Genomic DNA, 17,591 nt, shown 5'->3' with positions numbered 1-17,591 from the left:
CCAGGAGGGAACTGGCAGCTGCCTGCTCCTTCTGGGGGTGGGGTGCGAGGGGGATGGTCTCCCAGTCCTGCGGGGACCTGGTCGCTTCTATCAGGAGACCTTGCTCCTAGAAACTGCTGGCAGTTCATCCAAGGAGATGAGAGCGGTCAGTAAGGTGGCTGTCACTGTGTCACAGGGGGAGCCGCGTCTCCTCCTGCCCTGGGGTTCCTTGGGGGCAGGGCTGGAAGCGAGGATCATCGCTCCCTCCCGGTCGAGTCGGGCACAGATGGCCGAGAGCCAAGCCAGGTATGTTTTCAAGGAGGCCAGGAAGGGGGGTCTGGGGTGCGGGGAGGGATGGGAGCTGCCGCTCCGGACCCACATCTTTCTAGAAGATCACCGCCAGCGTCTCTGTGCCCGAGAGCCAGCCCCGTGGACCCAGACATCACGTCCACGTCTCTACTATTTCAAGGTGCTGCAATGTGCCCTCGTCACCACCCATTTGGATGTCGGGCCAGCTGTCTCTGTGGGATGAGTCCGCTGTCTTCTTTCCCTGTTGATCTAGAATAATTCTTGGCCCACCAAGGACGCAGAAATCATTCTAGAGGCGGTTCTGAGGCTGGGGGGGCGGGAGGGGGCGGGGGGGGCAGGCTGTGCTTGGGTGGGTCGGGCCCGCTCTCTCCAGAGCAACGTGGCATGGCATCTGCGACCACCTTGAGGGCACCCACTCTCCAACGGGGGTGGCCTCCACCTGGGCAATCCGACCCCAGAGCCAGGCAGCGACAGGCAGGCATCCTCAGCCCCGCCCGAGCCCCGCCCAGTCCTGGGGACCGAGGGGGAGAGGCTTGGAGGGGCGAGGTGCCTCCCTCACTTACCTGCCTCTTTCCCTTCATCTCGCTTCCCCTCCATGTACTCCTAGGGGTGGGCCAGGTGCCCCTTGGCCGGGGCACGTGGGGTCCGTGGCTGGCTGTACCCAGACTCTCCTTCAGGGGCCTCCTGGGCTGTCCCAGCAAAGGCAGGGCCCACTCACTCCGGCCCTCATGGCTGGGAGTACCCGGGGCAGTGGCCACGGAGGAGTCAAAGCAAGGGCTGGGCTGGGGACAGCAGGGAGGGGGAGAGGGTGGTTATTGGGGGGGGGGGGAAGAGATCAGGCAAAACGGGCTTCAGGGTCACCCACGGTCTCAGTGGCTCCCTAGAGGGGGCAGGGCCACCTATGTCCTCAGCTGGCTTGTCGGACGGTGGACGGGACCCCCGTCCTTGCTCCGCAGGGTGGGCCTGCTTCCCACGGTTCCCTGCAAACCGCACCCCGTCCTCTCCTGGCCCCTCCTCTCCGTCCTCATGGCCTCGGGCCCTCCCTGGGCACCTCCAGCCCCAGGCAGCCCCTGTGGGCACCAAGTCTCCCCTTGGGAAGGCTCCCCCATCTTTCCAGAAGTTCCCCAAGAAGACAGCACGGAACGTGGGTCTGTTTACTTCAAGATAAGGGGCGTAGACTCGCCCCCAAACCTGGGCGGGAGGTGCGGGGACAAGAGCCTGCAGATCAAAACCAGAAAACGAGACCATCCGTGCCGCCGGCACGGCCACAGCGTAGTTTAAGGCCGCACCTCTCTGTGTGTACCTCTACGCACAGGTGCTCCCACACACGCGCACACGCACACGCCCGCGGCGGCACCTGACAGAGGAACGGAGGCGGGATGCCAGACGCTGCCTGCAGCCTGCCTAAAATACCGCGTTTATTAAAAAAGTGTAAAACAGGAAGACCGTGCAGCAGTCTGAGCAAAGTGGCAAACTTGGGCTTCCCCGACCCGGGGGACGCGGGGCCAGCGGAGCCGCCTGTGCACCACAGCCCACACGTGCACGCCTGTGCACACCTGTGGTCAGGTGTCCCCCCCTTGGCTCGCCCAGGCTGTGGGAGGTGGCCGGCGGGGGGGGGGGGTTCCACTGGCGGGTGTGGTGGGGTCCCGTCCAAACAGCAAACAGAATGAAATCCAAACGCTGTCTCCAGAGTGGCTCCGGCCTGCCCGGGAGTCCACTGGAGGCCCCTCTGTGCGCCTCGGGCAGCGCGGGTCGGGGCTCAGGAAGGAAGGGACTGTGCGGCAGGACGAGGGAGGCCCCGGGACCCCTGGTGGTTCCAGGTGGCTCCACACAAACTTCCCGTTCACCCCTCCTGGGGAGTGACCGTGCAGAGCCTGGGCGGGCGCGCTGTCCCCCGCCTCTGTCACTCTCGCGGGGCGAGTGGGCGCCGGAGAACGAGCAGGCCAGGTGAGCGGGCCGGGGGGGGGGGGGGACACGAAAGCTGCATTTGGCGGTAGCGTTAAGGCCGGCCCTGGGTGGAGGGCCCCACGGGAAAGGTCAGCACCTCCCCTGGGGGAGCCCGGATGGCCCCCCAGGTCCTTCCTGCGGTCCTCCTGCCCCCACGGGCCCGTCCGACCACAGTGGCCGTGCTTGTGGGTCTGTCTGCCTCCCCCGGGCTGGCTTAAAGTGCTAGGTGCCTGGGAGGGAGGGCTGGGGCCGGCCCAGTTCTGCAGGCGATGCTCACGTTGTCCCCAAGGGGCTCCTATTTGAGGACGTAGTTAATGAGCAGCTGACACGCCATGAACACGCAGAGCAGGAACCAGGAGCGCGGGCTCTGTAGGAGGCCTGGGGCCGGCACCTGCCTGGCCCTCGCCGTGGAGCTCAGCATGGCCGAGAGGTGCCTGCAAACGGGGTGGAGGCTGAGCCAGGGCCCAGACAGGGGGGCCTCCCCTCCCCTCAGCGGACGGCTGGTCAACACAGGGGTCCCAGGGCAGGGCGGAGGCGGCGGACACACATTCCAGGGAGGGAGGGGGTCACGGCTGGGGCAGGGGGGGCTCTTGTACCCCCTTTCCCATCCCGCCGTCGGCCTGAGCCGTCTCCCCCTCCCCCAAAGCCATACGTTGGAGCCTGACGCCCAGCACCTCAGAGGTGACTCTTTTTGGAGATGGATTTTTTCAAAAGGTAATTAAGGTAACACGGGGTCACCGGGGTGGGCCCTGATCCCGTGTGACCGGGGTCCTTGCAAGAAGAGGGGATCGGGACCCAGACACGCACGGAGGGACCACCCCGTGAGGACACAGGGGGAGGCCGGCCAGCCACACACAGGAGAGGGGCCTCGGGGGGACCCGGCCCCGCCCACACCTGGACCTCGGGCTCCGGCCTCCAGGACGGCAGGGGGGACAGTGCATCCTGTGGTGCGAGCCCCGTCTATGCACGGCGTCACGGCCGCCCCAGGACAGTGACCCCCACCCTGGCCTCGGAATATCATCGTGTGCCTGGAAACTTCTAGCTATTCTCTGGCTACATGCCTCATAGCCAGCCTCCTGTGTGGGGCCAGGCGGCTGCTCCCACGGCTTCCTTTCCGCTTCCAGGCCGGCGCCATGCTCCCCTCCCCCCCCACCCCCCAACCAAGGGCAGTGCCTTCTGACTCACACTGACTCAACGCCCAGGCTCCTCCAAGCCTACACCCTATGTCAGGCATCCTGCAATTCATGTTTTTAGCATAGAGCTAGGGGCCCCCCGAGCATCGCCAGCTCATCCTGTTCAGAGGGACCCCCTGCAGCCCCCACACCGCCCAGGGCGCCTTCGTCCTGTCCTCATGACACCAGACCCCCGGCCAATCTTCAGGGTTCTGGCACCGGAGCGACATTCCGGATTCCAGAGCCCCTGGCGCTCTCCAGGCGGGGACCCTGGGAGCGAGCCTACCTGTGCAGCTCCTGCTGGGCCTCCCGGATGGACAGCACGGCCTCGTGCAGCGCCTGCAGCCGCCGAGCCTCCTTCCCACACCGAGGGCACGGGCTCTCGCTGCCTGGGGTGGCCGGCCACACGTCACGGGACCCAGGGCACAGGGGATGGAGGGGGAATCTAAGGTGAGCTGCGTGTCCTGGGAGCCAGCAAGGGGGTCCCAGGGCCATGCCGCACCTCTCGGGTGAGGCTAACCCCTCGAGGATTAGAAGCATGGGCAGCGAGGGTCTCCCCACCAGGGTCCCCCCCCCCCCCGCCCCCCACCCCTGGCCAAGCTCAGCTGGCCTCTGACAAGCCCTGGGACACAGAAACGGCTGAGGCACAGCCCATCCTCCACAGAGGCAGGGACAAAGTCGGAGAGACACAGGGGCAGAACCGGAGGGTCACATGCGGACAGACACTGCCCAGCCCCGCCCCCCACGCTGCCCCTGCCAGCCACGGGAGGCGCCACCCTCCCCCCCTCCCCGCCCAGAGTACAGGGTTGGGGACCGCGGCCCTCCACGCCCCTCGTCTGCCCCCGGGCTCAGGGAGGCGTGTGAGGGCCCCTGGGAGGAGGGTCGAGGCGGACCCTGTACCTGCCGGGGCAGCCGCTTCTCTGACCCCTCCCACCCAGCTCAGGAGGGCTCACCGGGGATGAAGTCACCGTCCTCCTCCTCTTCATCGGAGAGCTCTGGGCAGGACTCGGGCGTGGAGCTGCTCTCCGTGACCTGGCTATGGCCGGACGGCTGGTCGCTGGCCTTGCGGAGCCGCCGGTGTGGGCCGGGCCCCTAGAAAGAGGCAGAGCCACTGCCGCTGGGGGCCCGCCTGTGCCCACCACACCCCCCGCCGGCCTCATGCTCCGGCTGAGCCCCAGGGGCCCTGCCGGGGATGTGCCGGCCCGCGGACACGGCGGCACGGTTATGCCGGGACGGCTCTAGAAGGAGCGGCCGTGGCCGCTGGTCCCGTCTCACTGCGTGAGCTGACAGCTAGGGATCCCCCGGCACTGGGGAGACGCGTCCAGAGGGACCTCCAGGATTGGCTGACCCCCAATGCTTCCCCAGAGTACAGGGGCGGCCGAGGCGTGGCCGGCCGGAGGGGCTGCGGAGGGGGGGGGGCCCGGGGGGCATCCAGGTGGAGGTGGCTGGGGCTGCCCGTCCGAGTCAGGTCTGAGGGGCGACGGCAGGGGTGCCATGTGGACGGCGAGAGACGTGACCCCTGCTTGCTGGGGAGACTGGGGCCACCCTGCCTGTCCTGCCCGTGTGGCTGCCGGCCTCCAGCGGCGAGCACGCTGGCCCAGCAGATGCCGTTCTGTTCTCACAGACTCTGTGACGCGTGGGGTGGGTGGCACCCGTGGAGGACACCGCAGGCTTCCCTCACGGGCTGCGCCCTGGGGTTTCTCTCAGGAGACCTCTTGCTCGCCTCCTGGAGCCCCCCGCCTTCTCTCCCTGCTCTCCCTCGGCAGGCCACCCCTTCTCCCACCTGACCCGGCCCCCAGGCTGCCCTGAGCCTCAGTTTCCTCATCGGCTGTCAGCCTCACAGAGGGCACCTCCGGGGAGCAGCGGGCCAGGAGCCAGAAGCCCCCGGCACCGCGCCCTGCACATCTGGCTGCCCCGTGAACCCAGCCTCCTGCAAACCCAGGCGTCTCGGGTGCCGTGCTGGGCGGGGCAGGGCAGGGGATGGGGGGCCCAGAGGAGGCCCTGCTGGGAGGGGGCGAGTGTAGGTGGGGGGGGGGGATACCGGAGGGGGAGGGGCGGGCAGGTAAGAATGAGGGTGGGGGGCGGCCGCCACACCCACCGCCTGACGGTCCCCTCCCGCCGCTGAGGTCGACCCCGGGCGGGGACCCTGGGGGAGCTGACCTGGTGCCTGGGCCCCGGGCTGCCCAGGAAGGCGGTCCGGTGGGCCGTGGTCCCCCGCTGCACGGTGTGCAAGACCCCATCTTGCTCAAACTGGCCGATGTCCTTCAGGGGATCCCAGGGGCTGCGGCTGGAGGGTCCGGAGGGTCTCCGTTGGCTCAGAGGCAGTGGCCCCTGGGGCGAGGGGACCCGTCCCGGCCCAGCCTCAGCCCCCCAGCTCAGCCCCCAGAGGGGGACTACTGCCTAGGCCTGTGTGCAGGGCCCGTGGGAGGGTGGCCGCGGAGCCCCAGGAGGACCCTCCCGCCCCCATCCCTGACCCTCCAGGGCAGCCGGGGCCCCGTGTGGAGCAGTGGCCCCGGGGCCCCCCGGCACTCACTCCTCGTGCAGGTAGCGCCACTCCTGGGTGGAGGGGTCCAGGCGGAACAGCTGCGGTTTCCAGGGCGTGAGGTTCTGCTGGCGCTCGCGAGCCCGCTGCCGCTGTGCCTCCTCCAGCGAGAACTTCTCCCGTGTGGCCTTGTGCTGGTCGCCCTCGCCGATGGCCCTGGTGACGTGCTGCCAGAGCCTGCGAGCAGGGCACTCGCTCTGAGCCGGGGGCCCTGGGCTGTCCCGCCCCCTTGGCACCGGAGGGGAGGCTTAGAGCAACTTCCACTTGGTTGCCTCCGGCGACAGGCAACTCACTCTCTCCCCTAGGGTGCTGTTTACTACGCACAATGAGATGGTTCTTTCCCACACTGAGCTCACACCTCTCGCCCGCAGGGTCCTCCCAGTGGAGCTGCTGGTGACCTGCGGGCAGTGACGGGTCCCCAAGCCCTCCGTCCCTCCCCCCGGCAGCTGCCCCAGCGGGACACGTCATCTGTCACGAGAAGTCGGCTCTGGTCCACCCTCCCTGCCAGTGACATCCTGGGACAAGCTCAAAGCACCGTAGCCCTGCCGACCGGGAGGACAGCAGCCTGCCCAGCCACCGCGGGCTGGGGTCCCGGGTCCCGCGGCCGCCGGCAGGCCTCACCTCTCCGACTCCAGCTCGGTCTGCTCCTCGAATAGCACCGTGTGCCGCTTCAGCCTCTGCCCCCGGACCTCCCCACTCGGGTTCCAGAAGAGCTCGGTGCTTCCTCGGCCCTCCTCCTTGATAAACACTTCTCTGTCCTGCCCCAGACGGCCCGGGCAAGGTCAGAGGTGCTGGCCCCATGGCTGTGCCCGTGCTCCGGGGGCCTGCCTGCGCCAGCCTCTTACCCAGTGTCCGGTGAGATGGGCCAGAACCTCCTCTCCGGACGTGATCTTCCCCGAGATCTGGTTGATGCTGGTGCTGCCCCCGAAGAAAGGCTGCGGGGACACCCCGCGACAGTGCTGCTGAGGGGTCGGTGGCCTCCCCTGGACCCTTGTGCCCCTCCGCGGGCCGGGGGAGGAGGAGGCCCGTTCCTCATGAGGGTGCAGGCTCCCCGCCCCCGGGACGTGGGAGGCTAGGATGGGACCCAAAGCTGGGGGCGGCCACGCTCACCCCAAGCCTCAGCTTCAGCTTGAGGGTGCCCCCAGGGCATGCGCCCCGTGGAGGGGAAGGGGTCTGGGCCTGTGCCGGCCCCACCGTGCGGCCTGCGGGAACCCCCTCCTCTCTCCTGGCCCTGGCTGTGCCACAGAGATGCCAAGGGCAGCTCCCTGCTCCCGTGGGCATCTGCTCCAGAAACCCCGGGGCACCAGAGGGCTCCTCCCTGCCCTGAGGAGGCTGGGGGTGTGGCGGCCAGTGCTACCTTAAGCTTGAATTCCAGCTCAGCCTGCAAGTTGTTCTTCTCACACTCGATGGTCACTCTGCCTCCCAGCTCCATGGTCATGGTGCCATACAGGATTCCTGAAACGCAGTCCCTGCTCGGTCCTGCCTCGTCGTCCCGGCCCAGCCACGCTGACCCCGAGGAGGCCGGTGCCGGACCCCAGGACGGGGAGAAGGGGCAGGGTGGGGGAGAGGACAGGGGCCCCTGGGGGCAGAGTCTCTGGGATGGAGAGGAGTCGGTCAGGGGGAGCGTTACCCCGACCACACCTGGCTCCTCGGTGACCCTCTGCCCCCAGGGAACGGAGTCTCTGCCCCCAGGGCTTGTGCTCCCAAGAGTTGCTCTGTCCAGGGAATGTCCTGCCCTTTGCTGGGTGCCTTCCTCCAGGACCCCCCCTTTCCAGGCTCCCAGGGCCCCCACGAGACGCACATCGCCGTCTATCATTTGCTCTGCAGTTTGGGCCCCGACGTGAGCTCCTACATCCTCGCCGCTCATGGCTGTGTCTGGGATTGGCCCGGCATATTTACTTAAAGTAACACACATATTTCTTAATTAACCTAGGAATGGATGAATCTTCCGTTTCTGGCCATACAGAAGACTTACTCTAACTAAAGACAAGAGCTGTGTTGTGTCGGTTGTAAAACACCTGGGCGTGTGGGATAACGTGGAAGAAAAAAAAAAAGAGACGAGCCACTTGGAACAGTAAAGGGCTGGGAAACCCCCAAATCCCATGGGCACACCTGCGTGCTGCCCAGGACGGCCCTGCACCAAGTGGGGCGGGGTGCTGCAGAGCCGGGCGGGGGGGGGGGTGGTCCCCTCTCTGCTGGTGGGGACAAGGTCCCGAGACAGACAGCAGCCTCCTCTGACTACACCTGTGGTTTAGACTTTGGAACCAGATTAACACTGCATTTCCACAAGCACTTAAAATATGACATTTGCCAAAGGAAAATGAAACTAAAACCAAGTGGGAATTTTCCTGGTGGTGTGATCCTGCAGGGGAATCAGTCCCCAGGACTTTACAGACCCCAGGGAGACAGGCCAAGATAAGAACAATCACCACAGTGAAAACACAGAGCACTTCTGGCCGTCACGCTATCGGGCTGGGTGGTCAGTGTCATTCTGACCGGTGTGTGTGGCGTGGGAGAGGAAAGGTGACCGCGGTGGTGTCACTTAGAAAGGGGCTTTGTGGCAAGAGGGAGGAAGACGTTGCAGGTGCCCGGTCCCCAGGGCTAAATAAAAGTCTGACGTCTGGGATCTGGATTGGAAACACGTAAACTCGTGATGTATTTTCATCTTAAAAAAAAAAACAAGATTAGCTACTGTTTAGTTACTGGAAAGTTCTAGAGACAATGACGAAGCACTCCTAAGAGGCAGGTCTGGCTTGCAGCTGTGATACCGAAACACCGTTTCCTACTGGCAGGAAGCTTGGCTTCCTGCAGAAATGCCTGCCTCGTGGTCTATGGCAGGAAGCATCACGCTCCCGTGGGGCCAACCAGGAAGGAAGCGGGGTGTTAGGGCCCGAAGACGTCTTCCAAGAGGAGTCCCACACCCAGGTAGGAAGTCACTGAAGAGTTGAGCGCACCCTCAACCGACCAGTAAGGACCAGGGCGTCTGCACCGAGGGAGCCGGCCTGGGCGCTGCTCCCCTGGGCAAAGGGAGCCCTCACCTTTGCAGTGGGCGTAGGGCATGGTGAGGGTGTAATCCTCCGCACGGTTCAGGAATGTGAGCGTGGCCTTGCCGTCCAGCAGAGCCGACAGGGAGTTCCCTGCGGAGATGTGGCCGGGGGAACCGGTGAGTAGAGACAGACCCTCAGGACCCCGGGGGCCCACCCCCTAAGTCACAGGCTCTGAGCTCCCTTCCAGCAGGTGGAAAGAGGCCCCTGTCCCTCCAGCTGTGTGACTGTGGGGCAGCCGGGCCTCTCACTAACCCTGTGGGTCACTGAACCTCTCTGTGACTCAGATTCTGGGAAAGGCCCACCCAGGATGCCACACGTTAACGTTGATTTCAGTTACCGAAGGGGGGATTTTCAGGGTGTAGGCTGCAAACGTTTGCAAACTAGCCCAACCCCCTGTTCGGGTTTTTGGTTTTTTTTTTAATGTTTATTTATTTATTTTGAGAGAAAGAGAGAGAGAGAGAGAGAGGGAGAGAGAGGGAGAGCCAGCACAGAGCCCAACGTGGGGCTCGAGCTCACGAACCGTGACATCATGACCCGAGCCCAAGTCAAGAGTCAGATGCTTCACTGACCCAGCCACCCAGGCGTCCCTACTCTGTTCGGATTTTGGGGAGACAGAAGCCACGAGCCACGTGGGGCCACAGAGCAAGTGCAGGGCAACTGAGGAGCTGCTCTTAAAACTTCATTTTGATCAATTTAAAGAGCCACACGTGCCTAGGGGTGCCGCACCAGACAGCCCAGCTCTAGACGGCACCTGTTGGCACAGGTCCTTGCCCGTGACCCTCACAGCGTCCCCACAGGACGTGCCCTCCCTGCAGCTGAGGGGCGGCCAGGCTCTGCACGGACCCTGCCTCTCTCCGGGTCCCGAGCTCTTCACCACCCACGTGGTCCCTGACCCGGAGACGTGGGGAGGGATACAAAGCCGGCCACCCCGTGCGGTCTTGGGAACCTCCGCATCCAGGGGGCCCCGTCATCCCCCGGCTGGGACAGCCCAGGGGAGCCCCCTCACCGTAAAACCGGGACTTGGCTGTGATGTTGCCGCTGATGCAGAAGCCGTCCTTCCTGTTACTGACGTGGAAGGCGGACACGGGCGGGTGGTGGGACACCTGCGGGCAGAGGACAGAGGACAGTCCTCCCGGGGAGGGCAGAGCCCGGCTTCCTGACGAGAAGCCCCCGTCCGCTGCCCCACCGCATCCCTCCTGGCCATTCCCGGCCCTCAGTCCCGCTGCCCAGGGAAGCGGAGGAGACCCCACGTCGGTGCAGAGCGCCCGGGGGGTCAGGGTGGGCCGTCCCCTCCCGAGGAAGCACCTTGTGCTGTCCCGGGGCCTGTCCCCGACTGCAGCTCCCGGGAGGATCCCGACGGCGGCCGGGGGGCCGCCAAGAATGTGCGCTGGGGTCGGAGTGCCCACCACGGGCCCGGCGTGCCGCCTGGGAGCGGCCGGGCCTTACCTGCTCCGCGATGTAGAAGGTGTGGCTGCTGGTGTGGGGGTGGAACCAGCGGCAGCGGAAGGTCTCCCCCAGGACGGGGTTGTACGGCTTCTTGATCCCCTGCGGGCAATGACCGGGAGGCGCACGTGAGGAACTGGGCCCAAGCGGGACGGGGTGTGGACGCAGGGACAACCTGGGGGGCTGCCCACTGCCCACCCCCATCCCTACAAGGGACGGCCTGCTTGGCCACCAGCACCTGGGGGCAGCGCCCCACTTCCGCTTTGGGGAGAACACGCTTTGCCCGTGGTTTACGTTCTGGGGGGGCAGCCTATGAGGTGTCCTGTCCGGTTCCCGGCTCCGAGGGGGACCGGAGACCCTGAGCAGGTCACGCTTTCCCTGGACTTTGGGTGAAATCAGCACACAGCCTGTTCGAAGCCCCCAGTGGCTTCTACTGACCCTTTCAGTAGGACCCCAAGCCCCCAGCCCTGCGCCCCACTCCCCAACTCCGCTCACCACCTTTCTGCTCCCGCAAACGGCCCAGGTTCGTCCCCGCTGCAGCAGGGAACAAGTTCCCGCTCAGGACAGCCCTCCTTCCGGGTCTCGGACCCCCTCATCGGATCGGCAGCAGCTGGCCACCCCTTCACACCATCCAGCAGACCTCTGTGCGCACACACGTGTGTGTGCCTGTATGTATGTGAGTGTGTGTGTGCACATGTGTGAGAGTGCCTGTACGTGTGTGCCTGTGAGTGTGTGCATGTGTGCCTTATGTCTGTCCATGTGTGTGTGCACATGTGTGCCTTACGTGTGTGCCTGTGAGTATGTGTGTGTGTGCGTGCACACGTGTGGGTGACTGTACGTGTGTGTACATGTATGTGTGTGCACACGCACATGTGCGTGCCTTACATGTGTCCATGTGTGTGTCCATGTGTGTGCGTATAGGAATGTGTGCACGCGCGCACATGTGTGCGTGTGTGCCTGTACTTGTGCGTGTGTGTGTGCACGTCAGTGTGTGCCTGTATGTGTGTGTGTGCACGTGTACGTGCCTGTGTGCACACGCGTGCCTATACGTGTGTGCGTGTGTGCATGTGTGCTTGTACTTGTGCATGTGACTATGTGTGTGTGCACGTGCGTGCATGTCAGTGTGTGCCTGTATGTGTGTACGTGTACGTGTGCATGTGAGCATGTGCACGCACGTGTCTGTGTGTACATAGGAATGTGTGCACGCACGCACGTGTGTGCATGTGTGCCTGTACTTGTGTGTGTGTGTGCACATGTGTGCGTGTCAGTGTGTGCCTGTATGTGTGAATGTGTGCACGTGCGTGCCTATACGTGTGTGCGTGTGTGCCTGTATTTGTGTGCATGTGCGTGTGTGTGCACATGTGTGCATGTGGGTGCCTGTATGTGTATGTACATGTACGTGTGCATGTGAGCATGTGCACGTGTGCGTGTGTGCACGCACGTGTCTGTGTGTGCATAGGAATGTGTGCGCGCACGCACATGTGTGTGCCTGTACTTGTGCGTGTGCGTGCACGTGTGTGTATGTCAGTGTGTGCCTGTATGCACGTGAGTGTGTACACATGTGCATGCATGTGTGCATGCGCGTGCCTATACGTGTGTGCGTGTGCCTGTATGTGTGTGCATGTGCGTGTGTGTGTGCATGCATGCACTTCCCCCCGGAGACCGGAGGGCAATTTATTGCCCTCGGAGGCAATCGCTCCACGAGCGATAAAATGCCCTCGGAGGACGCCTGCCCCGCCTGTCCGAGCCCCGTCCGCAGCCTCCTGTCCGCTCCTCTCTGCCGAGCTGCCCGGATCCCGCCCGGAGCCGCCCCTGCGGCGCCCCGTCCTGCCCTGGCCAGCCTCCCAGACGGAGGCTCCTTCTCTGCCCCAGCAGCGCCCCACCCAGGGCCGTCACGTGGGCGCGCACCCCGCCCTGCCGAGGGCCCCGAGGCAGTTAAGAGACCTTGGATCTGCTGTGTGACTCCGGGGCCGTCCCTCCCCTCCCCCGAGCCCCAGTTTCCCCTTGGGCGCAGTGGAGGAGCAGAACCAGAACCACACGGTCACGCCCGTGTCCCACGGAATCCCCCGAAGGGCCCAAGCGGGACCCTCCAGGTCTGAGAGACGCAGCGGCCACACACAGCGGTGCTGGGAAAGGGGCTGTCGCCCCTGCACCTCAAGGAACCCCTGGGACCTGCTTTTCGTGATCATCTTGGGAGTCATGGAAACCTTTCTGAGAACCCAAATCGGGCTCTGATGAGCACAGGGCTGCTGGGGTTGCAGTGAGAGCAGGGGGCCCACAGCCCCACACCTCCACTGGGCCCGCCCTCCCCGCCGGGGCCCTGACCTTGGGTTTCTTGTAGAAGCCTGACAGGTACCACCGCAGTACAAGCTTGATGCGGCTGTAGGCGTCCTCCTCCAGGGCGGCCCTGTGCCAGGACGGGAGAGGCCCCTCAGTCCAGGCCGGGATCCCCCAGGCCACCCTCTTGCCCTGTCCACCTTCCATCCACTTGGCTGGACACGGGCCACCGGGCCCCTCCCGTCCCGCCCAGCCCCGAAGCAGGGGAGCTGCCCGCCCTCCAACAGGGAACCGGTTCTCCACCTAACCAGAAAGTGCCGGGGTGAGCACAATGCTGGGGCAGACAGGGTGCTGCTGGCTGGAGGGCTGGCAGGGTGCCTCTGCTTCCAGGAAGCCCTCCCGGGTACGCCCGCCCTCGCCCAGCTCCCGAGCCTCCCTCTTTCCAGCCTCCACAGCCTGCAGGGTTCGGCTTGAGGGCACCAACGCCCAGAGCTCGGGACACACAGAAGGTGCTCGGGGCTGGCCCCACGCTCACCTTTGATGGCTCCGGCCCTGACCTGACGGGCAGCCTGCCCCCCCTCCTCCCTCTCGACCTGCTCCTCCTGGGGCCGGTCTTGGACACGGGGCCCGCTACGAGGCTGAACTCAGCCCCGGACCCCAGGGCCCCTCCAGAAACATCCATGAAGGGGCCGGGGGCTGAGGGAGGCTGGGGTCTCCGGGTGCGCACGGGTGGGAAGGGTGCCCCCTGCTCGCTCACCTGGACAGCAGGTCGGCGTGAAAGTAATAGTCTGAGAGCTTGTCCAGGAAGGAGCGAGGCTCTAACACGAAGGTGGGCAGCACCACGCGGGACAGGTCCATGCCCGGCCGCAGCTGCCTCAGCAGAAGCCACATCAGACTTTTGTTCTCCTCGGACACAGTCTCCACCTGGGAGGCCTGGCCCAGCTGCCAACGGTGGAGGGGGGAGGAGGCTGCGGTCAGGCCCCCAGTCCGTGCCTCCCGGGGGGAGCGGGGACGGGGGCAGGACAGGGGCGGCCGGCTCTGGCCGGGGGACGTGCGCGTCCTCGGTCTGGCCCCCGGCAGCCCAGCCGGCCTGTCTCGCCCGGTCTGCCCCCTGCTCTCTCCGGCGACCCCAACCCAGAGGGGCACGTGCTGGCCCAGGCTGGCTGCTGTCTGCCTCCACTCCTTGCCAGCCTGGCCGACCTGGGCCCTCCCCTCGGTCTGGGCGACCCCCGACTTGTGCGCAGGGTAGAGCCCGCCCACCCTGGCTGCTGAAACCCAGTGGTGCCAGGAGGCGCGGTGGGTACGGGGAGACCCCACCCCAGCCCATTCAATCTTCCCAGTGGCCTGGAGACATGGGTGCGGGGGGGGTGCTCTGGGCCTGCGCTTCCTTTAAAAATAAGGGTCCAGGGTCACACTGCCGGGTGGGGACCGCCCTAGCCCCCGCCTGTCCTTCCCAGTAACACACTCAAGGAGACAGAGCTGTGGGGGCTCAGGGCTTTGTCCCTCTGGGTCTGGGCAGCGGGGTCGGGTGGCTGCACCTCGCCGTCCACGCCAACCAGCAAACCCTGAGGCAGGCAGAGTCTCAGAGCGTCACGGAGGCGTGGCCAGCTCCGTGGGGCGCTCACAGGACGGGGCAGTACAGCCGGGACACGGGGGAGTCCCACAAAGCCCGGGCGGAAGTCTAGCCCATCATCCCTCCCCGGGGACCCCACCGTCTTCAGCCTTTGATGCCTCTGGCCTGGGGCGGATCTGGACTCAGCTGGTGGGGGGGGGGGGTCCCCTCAACTGCCTACCCCTGAGCCCCGATGAGGCCCTGAGCTGGATTTGGACCCAGGCGGCCCCTGCACCCCTTCTCCCCAGACTTACTCCTCGCAGTGGCCCCTGGGCACCGGCACTGCGGTCGTCCCCACGTTACAGAGGGGACAGGCGACTTACCCGAGCTCACACAGCTGAGCTCGCACAGCACAGGCGGGCCGTGAACTCAGGGCTGTGTGTGTCTGTGGCCCGAAGGCAGCCACCCCGAGGGAGGCAGGATCGGTATCTGTCTCCACCCTGCTGGGCCGCCTTACACAAGCTGCTTTGCCTCTCTGTGCTAGCACACCTGTCCTGGGGCCCCTGCCAGGTCTCCCGGGTCCCTCTGTGGAGCCCAGCCTCGTCTGTGCTGGGCCTCTGAAGGGTCCCTCGGGCCGCCCGCTCTCGGCCCCAGGGCCCTCACGTGCATCTCCCCCAGTGTCATGGCCCTGACCCTACCCCCAGCTGCCGGCCTCAAAGGTGAGTCGCCATCAGGCTGGGACCTGCCCGTCCTCCTCTGATGTGTCTTGAGCCCCGCCCCTTGGCCCTCCTCCAGGGCTGCCCGGGGACCAAGGCGCCCTTGTCGGCCTCCTGACAGAGGCTCCTCCCTAGTGGCTCCGGGTTTCTACCCCCACTCCTTGGCTTTCTAAAGGCCTCTCTGGACCTCGGCGGGCCCCCACCTAACCCCCCCCCAGGGTCTTCCCAAACCGTCAGCAGAGTCCTCACGGCCCCCTGGCTCTCTCTGGGTCGTGGACACTACCCTGGTCTGGTCTGGTCCCCCAGCACTCCCACCCCGGGCACTACAATCTCCCGTCCAGGGGCCAGCCGGGCACCGAGGCCTCTGTCTTTTCCGGGGAGGCGGGGGACGGGGCGACACCGGCCGCCCAGGTGGGGCGGGCTCTCACCTCCCCAAACTCCTCGTGGACCTGCTCCACGTACGTGGTCCCCCCGGGCGCCAGGCCCTCCAGGGTCTCCGACTGGACACTCCCGCTCTCGTTCGTCTTTCCGCTGTGGTCCTGAGCCTCGTTGTCCGACTCCTCTGCGTTCTCCCTCTCCGACTTGTCTGAGAAAGCGTCGTTCTCCAGGGAGGAGCCATTCAGCCTGGAAGGGAGGGGCGTGCCGGGGGTCCCAGGTCAGGGGTGCGGCCCGGGCGCCCCCACCCAGGGCGCGGCTCGCTGCCGGCACTGCACCCGCATCCTCGGGTCTAACCCAGTGTGCACGTGAAGAAACTGAGGCCCCCGGGCCCAGTCGGGGTGAAGGAGGCTGCCTCCTGACCTCGGGGTCTGGTGGCCAGGCCTCCATGGTGCCTGCCCCCCTCCCCACATACAAGGAGACCCGCGTGTGAGTCCCGGTGACAGCCAGGGTCCTGGGGTCCCCAGCAGGCCGGAGACCCGGGCTCGACCCCTGCCCACCGCACCCCTGCTCACGGGCACAGGTCTTGGTCGTGGATGGTGGCCGAGGGGGGCAGCCCGCAGAGCGAGGGGGGTGACGCATCCGGCGAGGACCCGGGCTCCCCGTCACGGCCCTGCTTGCACGAGCTGAGTCGCAGGAGGCTGGAACAGCGCAGAGCCAGCTCTAGGGCGTCTAGCCAGCAGCGGCCTGCGGGGGGTAGGGAGGGTGAGTCCACTGCGAGCCCGGGAAGGGCCCCTCCCCTGTGCGTCCCCCACCCCCCTGCAGAGCCTTCCCAGGTGCCCCCGCCACGCAGGTGCACGTGGGCGAGTGCGGGTGGCAGACGTGAACGAGGACGGGGCCTGGCGGCCAGCCCCCGCCCGACTGGGGGAGACAGGAGCCCGGGGCAAGGAAGACGCCCTTCCCTCCCTCAAGGTCACACCTGAGCAAGACCCAGGCACCTGCAGCTTCCGCACACGGGGCCCTGCCTGACGACAGCCGACAGCCGCCTGCCCCAGGCCTGGGGGGCAGGGGTACGCCTCAGGGGCCCCGGGGCTCCCGCTGGCCCACGGCACAGGCCAGGACAGTGGGTGGCAGGCTGGGGAGGGGGCTCCTGAACGTGGCAGGCAGCCAAGGGCGTCCCGGAGGGAGGGTGGCCCTGAGGCAGAGCCGGCCCAATCCACCCGCCCTCCATCCCTGCTGCCATCCTGGCGGAGGCTGCCAGCGGGTGAGACCAGCAGTGCTCGCGTGTCCCAGGCGGCGCTCACAGCTGTGGGGACGCCTGTCCGCCAAGGTGACCCCCAGTGTCCTGGTGGGATTACTAACAGCGGCCTTCCCACTCACGAGGGCGTCTATGCCCGCACATCACGTGATCAAGCGTTATTCCGAGAAAAGATTCAGGGCTTCGAGGCGTGGGATTAAGGACGGTGACGATACCTCCCTAGTCTGGGCCTTCAAAGTGCGGCCTCTCGGAGAGCGTGACTCTCGTTCCCTAACTTTGAAACCCACAGAATCCTTTGGGGGGCATCCTGGGCCCGGGACTGGGAGGCAAGGGTTTGCAGGGACGGTGGCCTGCAAACAGGGGCACCCGGGGTCCTACGGGGTTTCACTGCAGGCTTGATGGGAGCCCGAGCGCCCAGCCCTGGGGGCAGAGGTGGGGGTCACGGGAGCAGCCCCCGCAGGAAAGAGTGGGGACACCGAGGCCTGCTGAGCTCGGGGCTCGCCTCGTCGTTGCCACAAAGGACCAGACACCCCGAATGCTACGCATCCTTCGAGGCCCATTCCCGGGCCCCCTCCTCGTCCTCCAGAAAGCCCACCCTCATACGCACAGGGGCTGTGGACACCGTCCCTCCCTGCTCACGGCGCCCCCGCCCATCTGGGACCCAGCTCACGCTTTAGTCCGATCTGCCTTGTCTGACAGTGGGCTGCTCTCCTTCCCCTGAGACCACGGGCTCCACGAAAACGGGGGAGGGGTCCCTCCTGGGGTGTGGACGGGACAACGTCCACCAGCCCCGCCCCCCCACCGCTCTGGGCCCCGAGGGCTTGAAACAGGGGCAGCTGCATTTCCCCAGAGCCGCCACTGGAGGGCGCTCCAACAACGCGCGCCGCACTTGGGAGCCCGGGAACCTGGATGGCTCTCCAGACCTCAGGGCTTCCTTGGGGACAGTGTGCCCGTGCCTCAGTTTCCTCGTATGT

At 66.1% G+C, this 17,591-nt stretch overlaps 1 protein-coding gene across 6 annotated transcripts in view; it reads right to left on the bottom strand.

The window, feature by feature from the left end:
• Positions 1-1,678: 1,678 nt before the first annotated feature.
• Positions 1,679-17,591, bottom strand: part of OSBPL5 (oxysterol binding protein like 5) — a 78,531-nt gene continuing 62,618 nt past the window's right edge. For all 6 annotated transcript variants that reach the window (XM_043581977.1, XM_043581979.1, XM_043581976.1 and 3 more), the window contains exons 8-22: positions 15,935-16,106; positions 15,413-15,608; positions 13,474-13,658; positions 12,765-12,846; positions 10,443-10,541; positions 10,003-10,099; positions 8,988-9,086; positions 7,307-7,404; positions 6,795-6,884; positions 6,571-6,707; positions 5,941-6,126; positions 5,568-5,694; positions 4,361-4,499; positions 3,694-3,796; positions 1,679-2,669 (exon numbers count right to left, since the gene is read on the bottom strand). In XM_043581977.1, the coding sequence (XP_043437912.1) occupies positions 2,531-2,669; positions 3,694-3,796; positions 4,361-4,499; positions 5,568-5,694; positions 5,941-6,126; positions 6,571-6,707; positions 6,795-6,884; positions 7,307-7,404; positions 8,988-9,086; positions 10,003-10,099; positions 10,443-10,541; positions 12,765-12,846; positions 13,474-13,658; positions 15,413-15,608; positions 15,935-16,106 (1,949 nt within the window). In that variant the 3' untranslated portion in view covers positions 1,679-2,530. The remainder of the gene's footprint in view (positions 2,670-3,693; positions 3,797-4,360; positions 4,500-5,567; positions 5,695-5,940; positions 6,127-6,570; positions 6,708-6,794; positions 6,885-7,306; positions 7,405-8,987; positions 9,087-10,002; positions 10,100-10,442; positions 10,542-12,764; positions 12,847-13,473; positions 13,659-15,412; positions 15,609-15,934; positions 16,107-17,591) is intronic.

The sequence above is a fragment of the Prionailurus bengalensis genome, chromosome D1 (genome assembly GCF_016509475.1).
Source record: "Prionailurus bengalensis isolate Pbe53 chromosome D1, Fcat_Pben_1.1_paternal_pri, whole genome shotgun sequence".
NCBI classification, from domain to species: Eukaryota; Metazoa; Chordata; class Mammalia; order Carnivora; family Felidae; genus Prionailurus; species Prionailurus bengalensis.
This window is presented reverse-complemented; position numbering and strand designations above follow the sequence as displayed.